Source organism: Perognathus longimembris, chromosome 1 (assembly GCF_023159225.1).
Source record: "Perognathus longimembris pacificus isolate PPM17 chromosome 1, ASM2315922v1, whole genome shotgun sequence".
NCBI lineage: Eukaryota > Metazoa > Chordata > Mammalia > Rodentia > Heteromyidae > Perognathus > Perognathus longimembris.
In genome coordinates this window covers 115841637-115863436 of record NC_063161.1, presented here as the reverse complement: position 1 = coordinate 115863436, position 21800 = coordinate 115841637, and the positions used below count along the sequence as shown (strand labels likewise).

General features: G+C 33.6%; 1 protein-coding gene across 2 annotated transcripts in view; it reads left to right on the top strand.

The window, feature by feature from the left end:
* Positions 1–21800, top strand: part of Zdhhc21 (zinc finger DHHC-type palmitoyltransferase 21) — a 67602-nt gene that overhangs the window by 33788 nt on the left and 12014 nt on the right. For both annotated transcript variants that reach the window (XM_048351417.1, XM_048351334.1), the window contains exon 7: positions 14742–14858. In XM_048351417.1, the coding sequence (XP_048207374.1) occupies positions 14742–14858 (117 nt within the window). The remainder of the gene's footprint in view (positions 1–14741; positions 14859–21800) is intronic.

The following is a 21800-nucleotide window of genomic DNA, read 5'->3' as shown; positions in this document are numbered from 1 at the left end:
TGGCTTCCTTTTTTGCTTAAGGCTAGCACTCCGCCACTTGAGCCACAGCGCCGCTTCTGGCCATTTTCTGTATATGTGGTGCTGGGGAACCGAACCTAGGGCCTCGTGTATCCGAGGCAGGCACTCTTGCCACTAGGCTATATCCCCAGCCCCAGTACATTTCTTGTTCAACTTATCTCCTCCCTCATTTTTCCCCTGCCTCTCCCCTCCCTTTTACCTCCCCCCATGAGTTGTACAGTTGGTTTACACCAAATGGTTTTGTAAGTATTGCTTTTGGTATCATTTGTCCTTTTATTATATCCTGTTTATTTTTGTGTGTCGCATCTATTCTTTGTTTCCTAATTTTTCTTTTCTCTTAGCTGTTTTGGAATTTTTAATAAAAATTCCAATTTATCTCTAATAGTGACATTTCCTTTCACTCTTTTTTAGAGTAGTTTTCTCAGAAAGGAAAAAGATTTTTTTTTTGAAGAAATCTATGTCTGTTACTGATGTCCATGTGATGAATGTAAGAGCCTTAGAATACTCAGTATCCTGATCATTTTTGGTATTATGGGAATAAAACAGATGTAGAACTAAATCACATTATAAGACATTATTGTTTGTACATTTTATGTTACAATGTTATGTTACATATGTTATGTTACAATGTTATGTTACATATGGTCAGAATTCATTTTAACCTATCTACATACTGGTGCTTCCCCTGGTCCCTCATTCCTTCATAAATTTCTAAGCTTCTCCTGGGATTATTATTGGCATTTTTACTCTGCTGAAACAAATGCTTCCAGTGTTCATACACCTGAAATATCTTTATTCGTCCTTTATTTTGAAGAATTTATTGGTTGATACAGAACGATAGGGTGACAGTCACTCAGTATTAAAAGTTTCCATTGTTAAAAGTTTTCCATTGTGTTTTGGTTTCTGTTTGCTTTTGTCAAGGCAGTTATTGCTCATATTATGAAAAAAATATATTTCTCCTATTGCTTTTGTGATTATTCTTTTAACTTTGCATGTTAGCAGTTACTGTATGAATTTGTGAGATGCTACAGTGTTGTTGTTTTTTTTTGTTCATTTTTTCCTGTTGGATACTTTATAAAACTTCTTAAATCTGATGAAATTCTTATAGAAATTTCTTGGCTTTATTGTTATTAGTAGTAGTAATAGTAGTATTGTTTGTGGTGGTGCTGATTGAACTCAGTGCCTTGAACTAGTGCATACATTAGGCAAGTACTTTGTTACCATCACCCTCAGCCCTGTTTTTATCACCCTAATTATTACTTCTTCTCAAATCTTAAGAGTTCTGGTATTCTAACTATACTATTTACTCATTTATTTTTGTGTGGGGTATAAGAGAACGCTCATTTTATCCAGTCAGTGGTTTGACAGCATGTTTTTCTAATGCTAAAAAAAGGACTTTGGTTTTTATCTAGTATTTCTTCTTTGGAAGATGACATTGTTTTTGTTAATACTTATAAAGACATAAGATTGCTGAGTTTATTTTTGTGAAGGACTAGTTTTAGTTTGCTTTTACTCCTATGGTGTATCTTTGTGAGGTTTCAGCTGAAAAACTGAGGTGTTTATTGTGAATCATCCTTACAGTTGTTTTTCTTACCCAAGGTAAAAAGCACTACAGATTGTAGGGCTCACCTGAAGGCACTTCTGTGCTCTAGGATCTCAGCCAATTCTGGCTAGTTTGGATGTTTGCTCATGCCTTCCAATAGCTGTTTATTAATTATTTGGATTTTTTTTCCTGGCTTTTCATAGTATTCTTGATGAAAGTGCTGGTCTCATATAAATGATTTCCTCATAGGCGTCAATGGCAGTAGCACTGTGTTAAAAAATTCTTTTCAAGTGATTTTAATAATTGCTGTTTAATTGCACAACTCCAGGAGGCAACACTCATGTCATAATCTATGTAAATTATGTCCTGTAGAGTTGTGCAGTGGAAAACTTCTATGGCCCTAAGATTTGAAAACTGTTAGACTCATGACAGGATTTAGATGTGAGGTAGACATTAACCAAATGAAAGATGAAAGAAGTCTTTGCTGGGCAAGAAAACGGAAGTCTTATGGTAGTAACTGGTATAATTGGGTTTAAGGTTAAATCTGTTATAAAATAGCACCTGTATAGCAAATACTTCTAAGGATAAGAGTTAGAAACATGCCTTTTGAAAATGAAAAAAAATGTTTTATGTCAGTCATGGGGCTTTATGGTAGTTAATTGGTGATAAGAATCACATGGATTTGCCTGCCTAGGATGGCTTTGAACCGAGATAATTAGATCTCATCTTCCTGAGTAGCTAGGATTACAGGTGTGAGCTATCAGCATCCAGCAATAATGATTTTTTTTGATAAAGGAATTGCCTTGAATTTCAGTACACAAGTCAGCATTCTTAGCATTGACATCTTAAACAGTGTTTTATAGATTATTCTTCAAATAATGCTATTTCATCAGTGTTTCTTTTTTTCTTTTGTGCCCTTTTGTTTTTCCTACAAAAAATAAAAAGCTATATCCAGTTTTTGATTTGGGGTCCAGTTGCTGGGGCGGGAAGTGTCAAACTTTATCCATTCCTTTTTATATTTTTTATATGTTCTATTACTTGGGTAAAGATATACCTAGAAGCCCTCAAATATCTTGGTTTCTGTGCATCTTTCATGTGGAAGTAATGATAAGGTTAAATGATGCTATCGACCTTGACCCTCTATTCTCCTCCTGTAAGACCAAAGTACAAAGCTTTAGCCTGAAGTTGCTTTATACCTTCTTAGGTAGATAGATGGCAGCATAGTATCTTTTTAAGCCCTTCTTTAAATTCCAAAGCTGGTGCTTTTTTGCTGGTTTGGAAAAGAAAGTGTTAACAACTGTTAGGTGTTTGTTTTTAAGTGAGTGTTTATTCATTAAACAAAAGAAAAAGCTAGTTGCCCTTTAAATAGCACTTAACCTCTGTTCAGAAGAAACTAGTACATTATGATTACCTCATGGGAAATAGAGTTGAGAGAAAGCAGACAGTTGACAAATTCTGGGAAATGAACAGTTTGGGAATTTGATTTTCCATTTCTCTTTCCTCTGCTTATATTTTTAGCAGAGTGCTTTCTGGGCTGAGTTACTTTAATTTCTCTGCAATTGACTCATGTGTATGTATGTATATATACATATATATGTATATATATGTGATATATATGTATATATATCACAGTAAGTTAATGTCTGTTTCTATCTCTTTCTTTTATTCTCTTCTTTTCTCCTTTCCTCCCCTTTCTTTTCTTTTTCTTCAGTAGCATGAGATTGAACCCGGGGCACTTTATCACAGAGATGTACCTCTAGCCCTTTTGATTTTTGTCTGCGTATTTCTAAAATATCCATGTGTCATGAATGTTTAAAATTTTATGTTTTTACTTTGCAAAGCTGGAGGAAACACTTAACTATATTCTTCATTGAGAGTAGTATGCTTCTCCCCCACCACCCCAGCAAAAAAGTAATGGGGATAAATGAAACATTTTGGGTAGAATAAGAAAACGTGTAAAGATTTTGGATTTTGAGTTGGCAGATGAAGTTATTAAATGTTAGACATCAAGTTGTTTGACCCTTATTTGCATTTATCATGCCAGTATAATGTTGGATTTTACTTTAAATCTCACTTGAAATAACATTTTACTCTAGTTAGGTAGTGGGATTAAAATGATTATAATTTAAAAAGTTGTATATTGGAGAATAATTTGGCATCCAAACTAGATAAAATAGACATTGAAGGAAGTGATATTCTTTTACATTTGGTCAAGATTTGTATTTGATTATTTAATATGGTTAAGTGTTCATACTCGAATGTTCAGTCATTTGGCATGTTATTGAAATAGTAACATTTTGGTTGTTTTGCAAAGTTAATATAAGAAAATCACAGCTTTTAGGGCTGAGAACATAGCTCAAGTGGTAATCACCCTTGCCTAGCAAGGGCTAGACCCTAATCTCCAGTGCTGTGAGAAATAGAAGAGAGAAAAAGAAAGGAATATTTAGCTTTTTAATTAATTGTGAAGGAAGGTATTATTTTTAAAAGAATATACTTAAACCACCATGTGTTGGTTTGTAAATACTTTATTATTTGCATATTTTATGATTTTTACTTTATATTCTGGATTTTTGCATTAGGTTAGTGAAAAGTGTCCACTCTTTTTTTAATAAGAAGATATATAGTGTAATTTCCATTTTATAGGTAAGGTGACAGATTCAGCAAGATTGAATAGTCTGTGTAGTCATAGAATAACCAGTTGGCAGAAATGTGATTTGGACTTATTTCTGTCTGTCCTTAAGTAGTATTTTTGCTATTGCATTAAGCTACAAATATTTCTTGTATTTTTCCATGAGGGAAATTTGAAAGCAATATTATTCCAGCACATAAAAAATTAAATGCAGATTTAAATGATAAACATCACAAAATCTACTCTTCACTGAATGATTGCTGAACCTCCTGATTGGTAGATTTATTCATTGATATTTTTCACTTTTTTTATACTGAAGTAACTCAGTTTTAATATTTTTTCTAGTATAAAGATTGTTCAGATGTTTTGTCTGTTTACTATGCTTTTGATGGATTAAAATATATTTTTTCAGTTTGAAAATTTAAAAAATAGTTATCAAAACAAAAGACTGTCCAGTATGTCTTATAAGGCATTATAGTAGCTTAACATTTTATACACACACACACACACACACACACACACACACACATACACACTCCTACCTGCTAATAATCAGGTATCATAGACAGTGATACTATTTCTATACATAAGAAATCAAGTTCTTTTAAAAATAATAATATATGGCTGTTAATGTCAGAGATTATGTAGCTAATCATTTGCAGCATACCACTGTAGTTCTAAAGTTACATCTTTTAAATCACTTCTATGTGAAGTAGATCCAGATAATTTCTAATTCTTTTATCCTTATTTTTATATGAAGTGCAAAAACTAACATGCTAACTGCATTTACTACTACAAGAGCAGGGGGTGACAGAAGGGAAAGAGAGGATAATTTCAATAAAGGATAGGCTGCCAATATTCAAAAGAGGAAAATAAATAATGTTTAGTAGTCCAGCCAACTCTTGTGTTAGGAAGATACATTAGTATTATTCCAATTGGCTGATGTTTAATAGCGTTGCTAGGGATTTGATGTCAGAACAGTGCCACGGAATTATTCGTCTAGGCTTTTGGCTAAGGAAGAATAGGAATAGCCAGGAGACTTGCAGGTATCTTTGAATATTTGTAAATCTCTTTATAATTTATTGTAATATTTTCACAAAATAAGGGTTAAGGTAGCTTTATGACATCTGCTATTTGTTGTTATTAAATATTTAGGTTTTAATAGTTTTGGTTTTTCTTCATACCATCAATTATTATTGGCGGCCACTGAAAAATGGACTAAGTTGCTTAACTATATTTAGCTTTTTTGGACTTTTGACAGTGTTGCTAGGAATTGATATGAGATAAAAATAATTTTTAATGCCAGCATGAAAGTTATTGGGCATTTTTGTTCATGTGTCCTGGAATGCTAGTAGAGAAAGTATCTCTTTGTAACATTTATCTTTTTTTTCTTAAAGTGCCAGATTTTTAGTTTATATTTACAGACAAAACCAGTTTTTTCCAACACCTCTTTTTTCAACAACTGTCAATTGTATTTGTTAGTATAGCCCCAAGCTTACTGACAGATGGAGCATAGAAACCTGTATCATAATCTTAATCATGCTGCAATACCAGGTTGATTACATGTATGTCCTCACTAAATGAGTTCATATAGTAGTTAAAATATAAGAGCTCTTAGCATAGAACATTTCTAGAATATCTGAGTTTAAGTGGTTAAAACCTGGGAGTTTTCTTTTTCCTTTTTTTTTTTTTTTCCTTCTGATCCTGGTGCTTGGATTCAGGGCCTGGGTACTGACCCTAAGCTTTTTTGTTCAAGGCTGGCACTCTACCCCTTGAGGAACAACTCCACTTCTTGCTTTTTAGTGATTAATTGGAGATAAGAGTCTTATGGGCTTTCCTGCCTGGCTTTCTGAACTGTGATCCTCAGATCTCAGCCTCCTGAGTAGCTAGGGTTATGGACATGAGCTACCAGCATCTGGTAGTAGTCTTATTGTCATTCTTTTACGGACACTGACTAAATAGTACAGCACTGCACTAAATAGTAAATTTAGCGAGAAAGTATTTCATCCTATTTATTACTGATTTGTTCCATCTTTCCTTAGAGATTTTGCTGGTAAAATATCGCAAAGCCAGAAGAATATTGTTTTTGGAAATATTTACTCTCATCTTGGAAGCAGATGCCAGTACAATTTACTCTAATTGCATACACCTCTGTACCAAAATTCTAGACACACAGCAATAATCATTTGAGAGAATGAACAGTGATTTTTTTTCCTTTGGATATCAATATCCATTAGGGGTAATAAGATTGAAAGTAAGAGAGAGGCCCATGCTTGATCATATTCATAAGTGTTATGTGTAGAGACTAGTACAGCCTAGCTACTTAGGAGGCTGAGATATGAGGATCATAGTTCAAACCAGCCAAGGCAGAAAAGTCCATGAAACTCTTATCTTTAATAAGCTACCCAAACAAGCCAGAAATGGAGTTCTGGCTCAAGTGGTAGAGTCCTAGCCTTGAGCAAAAGAAGCTCAGGGATAGCACCCATGCCCTGAGTTCAAGACCTAGGACTGACACCAAGAAAAATCCAAAACACCCCACAAAAACAAACATACCAACAAACGCAAAACCCAAAGAGACAAGAGGCTAGTACAGAATAAGTCTGTATTTTCTCTGCCTATATTTTGGAAACAACTTAAAGCCCAAAATATGCATGCAGATATGGTAGAAATTTTTTAAGATTAAAAGTTTTTTTGGCAGTACTGGTGTTTGAACTCAGGGCCTTGTGCTTGCTAGACAGAGGTTCTACCACTTGGGCTATGTCCTTTGCTTTGGCTATTTTTTAGATAGTCTTGCTTTTTGTCTAGGCTGGACTAGACCACATTCTTTCTACTTATACTTCCCAGCCTCTAAGGTATCTGGAACATGTACTACCACAGCCAGCCTTTTCTTGTTTCAATCTATTTAGTCTCTGATTTCCAAATAACTGGGATTACATGCCTAAAGTTTATTTTAATGTGAATAAGTGTGAATAAACTTAGCCTTAGCATGTGAAGTTGGATTTTTTTTTGTCAATTTGAAAATTCATATCTGTATACAACATATCATGGGTGTTATCTAAGTTATTTCTCTTACTGAAAAACAGAAAAACAAGATCACTTACCAGTGATCTACTGATTCTCACTGGGGATGAGGAGGATATTGCCCACCAGAGTAAATGGTGACATTTGGTGCTCTCTAGAGACATTAGTGGTACCACAGCCAGTCTGTAGTGGATAGAGGCTGACAGTGCTATTAAGTATCCTACAAGGTACAGGACAGTTCTCACAATAGAATTATCTTTCCCAAATTGCCAGTGGTTCCAGTAGGAGGAAAGTCAAATAAATCATATTGTCAGTTTTCAAACTAGCCTCATTAAAGACAGAAAACTATTGACAGGCAATGGGTTAGCAGTAAAAATTGCTTTACAGTTAATAGTTTATAGAAAAACTCATCATTTTATATGTAAAATTTTATTGGTAAAACATTTTAAAGTTGTGAAAGACACAATTTAACCAATATTGAATGCTTCTTTTTTGCACCTATCCTTGTTGTAGGTTCTGAGGATTCATCAGTGGGCAAAATAAAGTTCTCACATTTAAGAAACTTCACATTCTAAATGGGGAGACAGGCAATAAACAAATACATGGTAAATATGAACCATGTGTTATATAATGAATCAGAGGACAGGCAAGAAAAATTATAATAGACCATATAGTCAGAAAGGTTTTCTCCTTGTGACAATTGAACAAAGACTTGGAACGCAAGCAAGCAGAGTCACTATTAGCAGGAGCATGAGACTTCTAGGGAGAGAAAAGACCATTGCTCACACCATGAAGTAGAAGCTTGCTTGGCATTTTGAAGAAACAGTAAGGATAACCATGTATATGTGATATGAATTAAGGTGAGAATAATGAGATGAATTCAGAGCAGTGACAGCTTGGAGATGGAGACTTTGTTTTGTAAGTGGTTGGCACTTGTGGAGCTATTGAAGGGTTTTTGATTAGATAAACACAATCTTATTTACCTTTTAGACGAAATTTCTTATTACTCTGAAGAATAAACTGAGGAACCAGCACAACAGAAGGAAGACTGCTTCTAGGCACTCAAAGGTGATCCAGTACTAGGAGCATAATCCCAGCTAGGTGGGAGGCCTAGGAGGAAGATGAGTTCTGCGGCTGGTCCTTTGCAAAAAGTTAGCAAGATCTTTGCTGGGCACCATTGGCTCATGCCTGTAATCCTAGCTACTCGGAACCTGAGATCTGAGGATCACAGTTAAAAGTCAACCCGGGGGCTGGGGATATAGCCTAGTGGCAAGAGTGCCTGCCTCGGATACACGAGGCCCTAGGTTCGATTCCCCAGCACCACATATACAGAAAACGGCCAGAAGCGGCGATGTGGCTCAAGTGGCAGAGTGCTAGCCTTGAGCGGGAAGAAGCCAGGGACGGTGCTCGGGCCCTGAGTCCAAGGCCCAGGACTGGCCAAAAAAAAAAAAAGTCAACCCGGGAAGGAAATTCTGTGAGACTCCTATCTCCAGTTAATCACTTAAAAAGAAAAAAAAAAACCTGAAGTGGAAGTGTTGCTCAAGTGAAAGAGTGCCAGCCTTAAGTAGAAAAGAAAAGCTCAGGGACAACATCTAGTCCCGAGTTCAAGCTCCAGTACCAGCACAGAAAAGGAAAGGGACCTTATCTCAGCAAACAAGCTAGATAAGATTACAAGAAATGAGTCCTAGAAATCCGCAGACAAATATTGGAAGAATTATTTGCTAGATCATAGCCAAATCTGACCCTTGATTTATTTTCATTTAGTTTCAAGCACTAATGTTCCCACTACTTCTTAGTTTTGTGTTGTTGTTATTTGCACTGCTTATTTTGAGTTGGGGTTTCACTTCCTGCCTAGATAAGTGCCTAGACCATGACTCTTTTACTTTACTTTTACCATCCTAGCTGGGATGACAGGCACATACTATTTCTGTCAAGCTGAAGTCCTGCAGACTTTTGTTTTTCCCCATACTGGCCTGAATTCCTGGTTCTTTTTTTTTTAATATTTTATTGTCACAGTGATGTACAGAGGGGTTACAATTACATACGTAAGGTAGTAAGTACATTTCTGGTCAAACTTTTTACCTCCTCCCTCATTTTTCTCCCACCTTCCCACCTCCCCAGCTTCCCACCCCCTGCAATTGTACAGTTAGTTTCCAACATACTGCCTTATAAGTATCCTGGTTCTTCTGATCACAGCCTTCTACATGGCTGAGCTGATACCACTAACCTCAGCTAATGGTTGAGAAGGGGCCTTTGTCCCAGTCTGGCCTCAAACCCCAGTCTGCCTTATCCAGCTAAGCCTCTCTCTCTCTCTCTCTCTCTCTCTCTCTCTCTCTGTATTTCAAGCTTGTGATCAGCTACAAGGGCTAGTGTTCTAAAGTTACTACCAATAGGCTTATATAAGTTGAGCTTCAACTTATATATATGTACTTAAGTCTTCCTTACATTAGGTATTTGATATGTACATCATGTTTTAATAATTCCTCTGAAGTCTAATGGCTCCTTTTCATGAATTTACCGATCATATGAGATGTTTGTTTGGTAAGATGCACCTGTGTAAGTATTGTGTTTACTTTTAGTTTTTCTTTTGTCTGAAACCGGAACTTGAATTTGGTATCTAATGCTTTTGCTCCTTGGCTGGTGCTCTACACCTGATCCATGCCTCCAAGCTCTTTGCTTACTTTTTATTAGCATACATTAGTTAGTCAAGGGGAAGTTCTATTATAACATTACCTACTTTTTTTTCTTATAATTCCATGATGTTTTAGATTAGAACTTTTTTATGTGTTATACATATTTTCTATGGGATTTGTGTGTTGTGTGTGTTTGTATTACTACTCTACCACTTGAGCTCCAGCTACATTTCTCAGGTTTGTTTTTAAATTTTAATAAACCCTAGCTTAATCTTTTTTTAAGCTCAATTTAAAAAGTTTTTCTATACTAAGCTCATTTGTGTAATCTGCTTACATTGTCATGCAGGCACTATGATTTGCTGGCTTTCACATTTCTGCTTGGAATTCATTTTTGTGATTCTTGAAAGATAGGAATCAGAGTTTCAGTGTTTTGTGGATGAACATCCAGTTGACTTAACATTATGTATTGAAAAGCTAATTTTTTCCTCCTGTGCTGTGCAGTGCCTACTTTCTCATAAATCAGCATCCACATGTGTGTCTATCTGGTTCTGGCTTTTTCCTAGTCCCTTGGTCTATCCCTCTCTCATGATTATACTACACTGTCATTATAACTATAACCCTATTACAGTTTTATAATAAATCTTGTTATCTAGTAAAGTAGTGTTTTCAGTCTTTTAAAAATTATTTATTTTCCTCAAAGGATTCTTTTCAGACATTTTTCCCCTTTTCCCTCCCCAGTGAATTTAACAGAGACAGATTCTGTCTTATAAGACTTATTTGTATAGAGCCCTCAAATATTGTAACAGCTGATTTTTTTTCTCCTCCTTGGGGTTGACCCTGGCCCTGTTAAAAATGCATGCAATACTACAGACCTTCTTGCCTTGCTTATTCATAGAAGAGTGTTACATTATCCTTTGTGTTTTAGAAACAGCAAAGCAATTTCTAAAAAGTACAAAATAATTCTTGCCAACACAGTATGATCTGTACTATCATATGGATTTATTCTTAGGATTGTATTAGTTTTATAGATCAATATGAATAGTTGACATCTTTACATGGTTAAGTTCTGTGATCTACAAATACAACTTCAGGAAGAAAATCGCTTTAAAAACAAACTGGAAGCATAGGTAAGCCTATAGTCATAAGTGAGTAGGTAACATTTTTCTTGAAGAAAAATCCACAGGTTAGTGAGTTCTAGCTCCATCAAATATGAAAGAAAATAATGTCAGTCATATAAACTCATGTATATAGCCTATCCTGGATATAAGACTTATCAAGGAAAGTAAATTATAGGCTAGTCTGATTTGAACAAAGATGACCAATTCCTTAAAAAATGGCAATCTGACTCAGACTAAACAAGTTGACTTTATTCTAGGAATGAAAAGCAATTTTTGCATTTGAAAGTCAATATAGTTGATCACTTTAACAGAGTTAACAGAAACATTCAAATGAATATCTCAGTGAATGAAAGTAATGGTAAAAATTCAGTGTGATGCATGTTACAGCCTCTTAGCAAACTACAACCTGATGTTAACTTTCTTAATTAGCTAAAAAGGTTTTCAGAAAAAATGAGATGCTCAACCACATATAGCATGCTGGGTGCAGTGCTGGCCTCTTTTCCTGAGTTGGAGGACTATGCATTTAGAACTACTGCTAGTATTGTGATTCAACATAGTACTAGAAATTCTAGTCATAAAGTAAGGCAAGAGAAAGAAAAAGAAGTTATCAGTACTAGAAGAAAGAAAACTGCAATATAATTGTATAAATAATGAATCTGTAGATTCTTTGGGACTTTTAAGAAAATTTGAAAACTGTAACCTTAAAATATTTTTAAATCAATTCTGTTTTTATATAAGATAAAGTATATGGATTCCCAGTGAAACTTAAGAAACCTAGTTGGAGAAAATGTTATATGTGAATATATGCCTGAGTATAATTTAAAAATTGGTTATATAATACTAGGTGCCTATAATCTTAGCTACTGAGGAGGCAGAGATTTGAGGATCACTGCTGAAAGTCAGCCCAGGCAGGAGAATCTATGAGACATATCTTCAGTTAACCAACAAAAAGCAGAAATGGATGTGTGGCCCAAGTGGTAGAATCCCATCCTTGAGGGGAAAAGCTCAGGAACAGTGCCCAGGCTCCAGAGTTCAAACTCTAGCACCTGACCTACTAGGAATCAAGACTTTCTACAAGTCTGTAGTAATTAAGACACTTTTCACTGGAACAGTGACAAACAAATAATCAGAGGAGCAGAATAAGAAGCCATATCAGATCCATGCATCTGCATGCATATACCCACTGGATCACTGTGGAAAACTCACTGTTCTATCAGAAGGACTAAACTTGTAGAGTAAAATTACCTGTCTAGTAAAAATAAATTAAAATTTCTACCTTTTACTATACAGTGAGGATGCAAAACAATTATTTGGTTGTATTAAAGATCTACAGGTGAAAGGCAAAACTTGTAATGATTTTGAAGGCTTTGGAAGATAACATAAGAAAATATTGTTATATCAGGGTCAAGAAAAGTTTCCTGGATATAAAAAAAGCAGTAATGGAAAAGATAGATTGAATTACATTATATGAATTGAGAACTTGGATATGTTTACGGACACCTTAAAAAGTATGAACAGTTAACCTCAGAGTAGGAGGAGATATTTGCAATAGGTGATGGACACAGTGGTATTTGAAGTGCATGAATAAGGGATTGGCAACCTTTAGGGTAGGAGTGAGGGAGAGAGAGTGATGGGGAAGGAATGCACAGGAAGTTGTTTGTGGTTTCATATGCTCTCATTCTTGAAAGGATAGAATTACCTTTTTAATAGACTGAGCACACGATTTATGCATTTATTTGCAAATAGACACATTTCTTTTTAAAAAGAGGAGGAAAAAAAAGGCTCTTCTGTTGAAGTTTTGAAATGATTGCCTAGTATGTGACTACATGGTAGCACTTAAATGATTTCGATTGTGGAACCAGATATTTGTGTGAGTCTAGTGGCTTATCAATGTAATACTTGGGAAAGCATCAGTTCCTTCGTTTTAAGCAAGTATATTATCTTCAGTGGCCTCCTTATTTACTACTGAAACACTTCTAATCCTTAAATCATTTTAAAAGAAAGTAAGTGATGGGGAATGAAATGCCTCTTTTATTTATTTTTATTTTTTAAATTTCTTCCATTGCCCCCAGCATACAGTTCATTTCAGGGCTTTCATTTTCATGTCCTGAGCCATAAAATCAGCTTTCTCTCACCATTTCCACCTCTCCCCGCCCATACACATAGTATGTCACCTTCTGGAATTTCACGAAATTGATTTTTTTTTTTTTTTTGGCAGTCCTGGGGCTTAGACTCAGGGCCTGAGCACTGTCCCTGGCTTCTTTTTACTCAAGGCTAGCACTCTGCCACTTGAGCCACAGTGCCACTTCTGGCCGCTTTCTGTATATGTGGTGCTGGAGAATTGAACCCAGGGTTTCATGTGTACAAGGCAAGCACTCTTGCCACTAAGCCATATCCCCAGCCTCAAATTGAATTTTCTTTTTAAATAAACCTCATACATTCTGAGGACATAAGCGATATCTTTACATTTTTACATTTTACGTGTCATAGTTATTGGCAGTGTTTGGTATAAGATGTAAGATTGAATTAGATGTGAGAATAATTGAGGTAGGCTTTAAGAGGGCTATAATTTTCTTAGAAAACAAAGGTAGTATCTTTATTGTTTTCTTATTAGCACATATTAATTGTACAGTATGAATGATTTCATTGTGATATTTCTCTACATGCATATAATATACTTTGATTGTATTCATTCCCCTTTACTATTTTTAATCTCCTTCCTTATCTCTTTCATTTTTTCTTATTTTTCTTGCAATTAAAAAATCGGTTTCAATGTGACTTTTCATACATATATATGATGTATTTTATTCTCCCCACCTTTCCCTTTCTTACTAATTAATTACTCCCATAATAAGAGGGCTATTCTTAAGATCCTATTATATGTTCCCTCCTTATTTTTATTAAGTTAGATAATTTCTGTGTGTTTGGATTCTTGAACTTTAATCATAGGAATCAAACTTGTGAATTCAAAACTTTTAGGGTTTTTTTTTTTGCCGGGGGTGGGGGTGGGGAGGGGTTAGTCCTGGGGCTTGGACTTGGGCCTGGCTTCTTTTTGCTCAAGGCTGGTGCTCTAGCACTTGAGCCACAGCACCACTTCTGGCTTTTTCCATATATGTAGTGTTGAGGAATTGAACCCAGGGTTTCATGTATATGAGGCAAACACTCTACCATAAGCTATATTCCCAGCCCCAAAATTTTTAGTTTTATGGTAGTGAAATTTCTTTTGTGATTAAACATTGTTTGCCATCTGTGATCTGTTTATTTAATGCCACAAATAAATTAAAAAACTAAGTAACTTGTAAACTTGGAGTTGAGAATTTTTTTGAGACCATTGAAATCTTATAGTTTTTTTTTTTGTTTTTTTGTTTTTTTTGGCCAGTCCTGGGCCTTGGACTCAGGGCCTGAGCATGACCATCCCTGGCTTCTTCCCGCTCAAGGCTAGCACTCTCTTACGTGAGCCACCGCGCCCCTTCTGGCCGTTTTCCATATATGTGGTGCTGGGGAATCAAACCGAGAGCTTCATGTGTAGGAGGCAAGCACTCTTGCCACTAGGCCATATTCCCAGCCGAAATCTTATAGTTTTTAATTTGCTATTATAAATTAAATTATTATTGAAATTTTCAGATATATGTTGAGTAACTGGAACAAAATCAAGAAGGTCTTAGGTAGCTATGGATTTGTATTTTAAAACAATGAGAAATGTGTCATGGCTAAATTTTGATTATTATTGCAGCAGTAAGCAGCTTTTCAAATTGTTAAAATTTTCTGTTTCTTTATAGGACCTCTTCGTTGTTAGACATGAATTGGCCATAATGAGACTAGCTGCCTTTATGGGCATTACTATGTTAGTTGGGATATCTGGACTCTTTTATACTCAACTAATTGGCATCATTACAGTAAGTATATTTTTTACTATAAAATGACATATATGAATATATTACCTAGTTATGGATTAAATTCTAAAAGATTTTAGAAATTAGAGAAAAATTACCCATATTTGTTACTATATTTTTACTTTTATATGTCTCCTAAGTAGTTATGATATATATATATGCATGATCATATACACAGTTCTGTATCTTTCTTTTAAACCATTAATGCTATTTTTGTATCTATAACTTTTAATCATTACATATATATTAATCATTCCATATATTCTGTTTGGTGAATATTCCATATTTAATTAACCACTTTTTCTGTTGATTAGCATCTAGTGTACATTTTTCCTAAATTACAAATAATACTATTTTTAACATTTTTTCCACTTTAAACTATTTGTTTAGATTTAATTCCTCAAAACAGAGGTATCTGTTGCAAACATTTCATTAGCAATTCTTATTTTTGCATATACCTAGTGACTTATTGATATGCAGAGTCATGTAATAAAGTGATTTTCAGTTTTTATTCTATGTGAAAGTCTGACTAGCACCTTCATATTTAATGGAAAAATCTTGATGTAATGATGCCTATTTTTTATATTTTTGCATAAAATGTAAATATTATTTACTTATTTTTTCTGTTTCTTATTATTAAAATAGATGGTCATTTTCACACCACCTAATTTGAACAATTATATTAAACGACTGAAAATATTACATATATGCATATACATATTATATTAGGTATTGGTCCCCTCATAGGTACTATTTTCATGTGTGTCATTTATAGATCAGTTTGAGACTAGAGTATAGAAACAATAAAAGGTAAGATTGAAATATACACAGTATAATATCAGTCTTTCTTTACAATTATCATAGTCCATATCTGCTTATTAAAACACAAAGGGTTGTCTAAAATTACAAAAAATTTTTAAAGGATTTTAATGATGAGATTACAAATAATATTGAAGAAAATATAGGGAAAATAGGTTTTCTTGTACATTTGTGGAGAGAGTGTAAGTTGGTAACCTTAAGGGAAAGTTGTTAATGTTTATCAAAATTAAAAATTCATAGCTCTTTTGATCAACCTCTACAAACTTATCTTGTAGAGGATATTTATTTGAATATATATGAACATGTATGCTAGAAAGAGCTCCAGAATTATATTGGATATAACACACATTGTATATAACATATATAGTATATAATGCGTATTGCATATAAACAATTAGGTTACTTACCAGAATATATATAGTGAAAAAATACAGTAAGGAAAGTGCATCAAAAAACCACAAAACAACAGTAATCAAGCAAATGGGACTGGCATAAGAGTAAATATAGATAAATGAAATATAATTGAAAATTCAGACATATACAGTCATACATTGGTATCTTTAGGGTATTGGCTCTAGGATGTTCTGTGGATACTGAGACTCTCAAGCTTCTTATGTAAAGTGGCATAATGTTTAAAACATATCCTCAAATATACATTAAATTATTTCCTAGAGTATGTGTAATATGTAATGCAATATAAGTTTAAGTATTTGCTATACTGTAGTGTTTGGGAAATAATGGCAAGAAAGAAATGACTAAATTTAGTACAGATACAATTCTCCTTCCCCTAATATTTTCATTCTGTGGTTGGTGAAATCCATGGATATAGTGGACCAACTATATATATATATATATATATATATATATATATAGCATTTAGTTGGACTCCTGCTGCATGGTATATGCAAAAAAATGACTTAAAATGAACCATATGATAATGTAAGAGCTAGACTTAAAATTCTTCAATGAAAAAATAGTTCTGGTGACCTTGTATTAGGAAATGATGGTGGCTTAGATATAACATCAGTCATAAACTACCAAAAAAAGGTAAATGAATTGGATTTAGTCAAAATTAGAAATTTTTGTGTTTCCAAGGGCACTATCAAAAGAGTTGAAAATATTTGCCAACTATGTATCTGAGCAGGGATTTATTTCTAGAATATATCAAGAATGTTTGTTAAGAAAATAAGATAGCCTAATTAAAATATGATTGCAGGATTTATCCAAAAAAGATATGGAAATGTATAGTAAACACTGAGAAGATAATGAACTCAGTTCAATTTCTACGTCCACACAAAGTTTGTACATATGTATTTATTTATTTTTTTGTGGTGTTCCTGGGGCTTGAACTCAGGACTTGGGTACTGTCCCTGACTTGAGCCACAGCTCCACTTCTGGCTCTTTTGGCAGTTAATTGGAGATAAGAGTCTCACAGACTTTACTGCCCAGTCTGGCTTTGAACTTCCATCCTCAGATTGTAGCCTCCTGAGTAGCTAGGGTTACAGGTGTGAGCCACTTGTACCTGTCTTGTACATAAATATTTATAGAAGCATTATTCTGGGAAACTTAAAACTGTAAGCAATCTAAATATCCATCAGTTATGAATGGATACATAAAGTATTATTTATCCAGGGGCTGGGAATATGACCTAGTGGCAAGAGTGCTTGCTTTGTATACATGAAGCCCTGGGTTCGATTCCTCAGCACCACATATGTAGAAAAAGCCCGAAGTGGCTCTGTGGCTCAAGTAGCAGAGTGCTAGCCTTGAGCAAAGAAAAAGAAGCCAGGGACAGTGCTAAGGCCCTACGTTCAAGCCCCAGGACTGGCAATATAGATATATTTTATCCAGGAAAATATGAAAAGAAATGAACTTTGAAAATAATACATATACATTCTTTATGGGATAATGAACATGTTCTAAAATCAAAATTACTGGTCACATAAGGTCAGTTTATCACTTCTAAGAAAACATACTCAAATACTTTTACCATTATTGCACTCCCACCAATAATATATGGGAATTTCATTTGCTTCATATCCTTGTTGCCACTTGTTGTCAGCCTTGTTCATGGTTACTATTCTGGTGGTTTTTAATGCTACCTTATTTTAATTTGCATTTCTTCAGTGACTAGTGTTAGATACTTCTGTGCATACTGGCTGTTCATGGATCTTTACAAAACATTTTTTGAGTATATATTTTTTATTCTGCTTGAGATATTTTCTAATATTCCTTGTAATTTTTATAATGATGATGATTATGATAAGTAGTATAATGGTATTAGTAATTGCTAAGAATGAATGTAAAAGTATACCCTAACATCTTTCTACCTTTATGCTTACTCCTAATGATTTCTTAATGATGAACTTCATGACTCTTAACTCATGTCAAAATTGTCAGATTGCTTGCATTGTTTGAATCTTCAATTTTGAGTTTACCACATATTTGTATCTGTCAGATTTCCTCAATTTCTTATTCTTCGTTACTGGGAATATTCATTTGAGAATATTACACTGAGTATTTTTCTAGTAAGGGTTGTCCAGGGGAGGTAGGGTACAGCAAGGATTTCAAGCTCTTTTGAGGATCTCAACTTGAAATTTTGTCATTCTTTTCTGAGCTGGACAGAATAAGTAAGTTATTTATTACTTTTGTTAATTTTTCAAGGATGTATTTTAGGTCCTATTTCTACTCTTCTGCCAACACTAATACTAATTCTCAAATTGCACAGTTTGCTTTTTTCCTGTAATGTTGAACATTTCCTTGCATGAAATAAAAAAGACTTTGATTTTTTTGTGGTATTTTAAAAGTGGGCAGAAAACACATTTGTTAAATAGTTTAAAAGCTTTTCCTCTTTATGCATATCTGAAATACCTTCTTCTGAGAGATGTGTGTAGGAAGTGTATATCTGAAATAGTAAAAAAAAAAAAGGGTGCAGGTATTAAAGGATGTACTTGTTAGTCTGATCTATAGTCATTGAATTGAGATCATAAATATTTTTGTAATGTTTAATTCCATTTTCCTGTACTTTCATATTGAACCTTAAATAATGCTCTTTTTAAATAAAGAATAAGTAAAATATTTATAGACTATATTTATACTTCTTTCTATATTGATTCAAATTCATTAAGGCTTGTTTACCGTTTCTATATATTTGTTGTTCAATTTTAAAAGTTAATGAATTATCAGCCTCTAAGTAAAATAGTATTTAATATGTTAACATTAAAATAAAGATTATGCTTAATTTATAAAATAAATTTTCTATTTCATTTTATCATGGAAAAAAGCCTTTAGTATACAGTCACTAGCATTCATTACCTATGGGAAGTTTATATCTAGATATATTTTTGTTGTAATCTGCATCCAAGGATTCTTCTTCACAATGTGCAAAAAGTGATCAATTTGTGATGTAGCATAATAATTTTTTAAAAAGAAGCAAAAGGAGGAATCAGGGTAAATTCAGTCACTCCACTGACATCTTCCTCTTTCTCCTACTGATAGACACCAAAGATCAAGAAGCATTGAGGAAAACACTAGTAGAGGTGGCATTTCATTGTGTAACCTATGTAATTGCGTGGCTTAAGTGTAAACCTAATCTTGGTAACAAGCAAGAATAATGCTACCTCTTTTTAGGTTTAGCTTGTGCTTTCAGGGGGGCAATGTATAAAATTTCAATAATTTTCCCCATTATTCATTTTAACTTGGGATAAATGAATGATTTCTCTCTTGCATAAGAAAAATACTGTCTAGTAGAAGTTAACAGGATAATCATAGCAATGATAATCTGATGTCATTTTAGATCTGGCTGGAGCAGATTATCTGTGACCCAGATAAAATAATTAGAAATTACTTAAACTTAAAATTCGTGGATTTCTAATCTTATTTCCAAGGTTAAATGATCTCAACACAACCAGCTGTTTCTGATAAATAGTCTAATCTGAAGCCCAATTTTAAAGGCTTACTTTATTTATAGATTCAGTTTTAAATAGGATTTAGGTACAAATTAATGTTCAAGCTAAAATGTTTAAAAAGCGGACTTTGAGAGGTTCTTTTTATTTAGAGGAGCAAGTTATTTTGACAGTCTCTACTGATGTTGCTTAGCCCCCTTTTTTTCCTTTTCTAAATAAAATTGATAGTGATGTTATTAATGTAAGTGATGTTGCCAGGATTATGAAGCAGTAGTGCACACACAGCCAGGAGTAATGTCCATCCTGATAAGCACCAACACTAATAGTGCTGGGTGGTTGTATTAGTCATGTCTTCAGTGACTGGGCTTGGGGAGAGGAAGTGCTGTAACAGCTGGCCCAGCACATTCTGCTGAGGTTCTGACCGTGAGCTATTGTCTACCATGACACTCTTCTGACACTTTATTTTGTTTCCTTGGCACCGTAGAGCTTATGTCATAACATGGGCTTTTGATGATGTCCCTGGAGCTTATGCTTTTTTCAGTTGTGGTGAGGTTGGGGGTAAGGTTGGGGGTAAGGTGAGGAAAATGTAGTTAGTTGCAGTTTTGAAAAAGGTTTAAATTTCATTAAAAAAATAGGTGATATTTTGCATTTTTTCGCATCGATGCTGTTGTAGAGTTCTAGTTGAATTATAAAAAATAGATTATTTTTCCTTTTTTCAAATTAAGAGGAAACTATTTTTCCCACTAAGTACTGTAGTTATTGTGCTACAGTATGGTAAGTACTGTACCTATAAGTTCATGTTTAGCTTGTAAAATTAATGTTTCTCTAACTATAGAAAAATTACAACTGCACAAGTGACTTAATTTTAAATTGTCTTGTGTATTGAGAAGTATCTTATGTCCAAATTTTAAATTACTTTAAAGAATATCAGCTATTGAAGACATTTCATTAATCAATTTACTTGCCTTTTAATATGTACCTAATAATGTAGACTTGAATTATCAATCCTTATAACTAAATTTTGCCAAATATCACAGTGAGTCATTGTGGTGAATTTGCAGCATTTAGTGAAACCTCTATATGAATTATGTGTAGACTACTGAACTCCAAGCCAGCACTACAGATATGTAGATCATCATCGCTAATTGTGAAGCTCACTTATATTTTGTATTTCTGTATTTGCTTTCCTTTCTAAGTTGTATGTTCATTTAATAAAAAGATGTTTGTTTCTAGTATAGTATTTCCACTTACAATATTATATGTATAATCTCAGTACTTCCTTAAAAGCGTAGAAAAGTCATTAAAGATTTTAAATGTCATTGCTTTTGTTAGATGTTGTTAACTTTAAGTGCAGTTATTAAGTTGATATTTCTTTGAATTTTGGATTTAGTAACGAATTTTATAGACACTGGGCTTGCCTTTGCTGAAGTGCTAATTTAAATATCAAGTTACAATTGATGGAAACGTTGAAATATTTCTTTTGTAGAAAGAATCATCAAAATTATTATGTGTGGAATTGAATTGTTCTTAAGCATAAATATGTTGCTATACATTGTATTTGCATTATTTCAGTGTAATAGCTGGAACGATTTTTTATAAAATTAAAAGCAAATTTAAAACAATTTCAGTGTTTCAACAATTTCTGTAGGGTAGTACATTTAATTTTCCTAAATCATTACTAATGACTAAATGATTAAATAGATGCCTTTTATTATTGATGTTTTTGTAAGACAACTAAAGTTACGGATTTTTCTTTTATTCACAATATTTCCCAGACATTCCTTTTTATCATCTCATGATCTGGATCTACATGACTGTTTAACCTGAATTTAAAATATCCTGACATTGAAGAAAGCAGTGAATCATATTTGTAGGAGTACATTAAATAAATGCTCATCTTCTGTTGATAGTGAAAATATTTTTCTAAGTACAATTTTAATATTAAAAATGTTAAGATTAGTTGAATTTGAGTGTTGGTTGCAGTCATTTTAGCTGTTTCAAATATTCTAGTTAATATATAGGTGCTTAAAATACATTTTTATATAGCACATTAATGGATTTTTAAGTATTTTTTTAATATAACACATTGTCTGTATCCTCCTGCCTGGCCATCTAAGTATCTACATCCATATCTATATCTATTCATGTAAAGTTTTTTGTATACTTGAATACCTTTAGTAAGTTATTCACTCTTTATGCTAAGGACTTAGTAAATGGCTTAGAT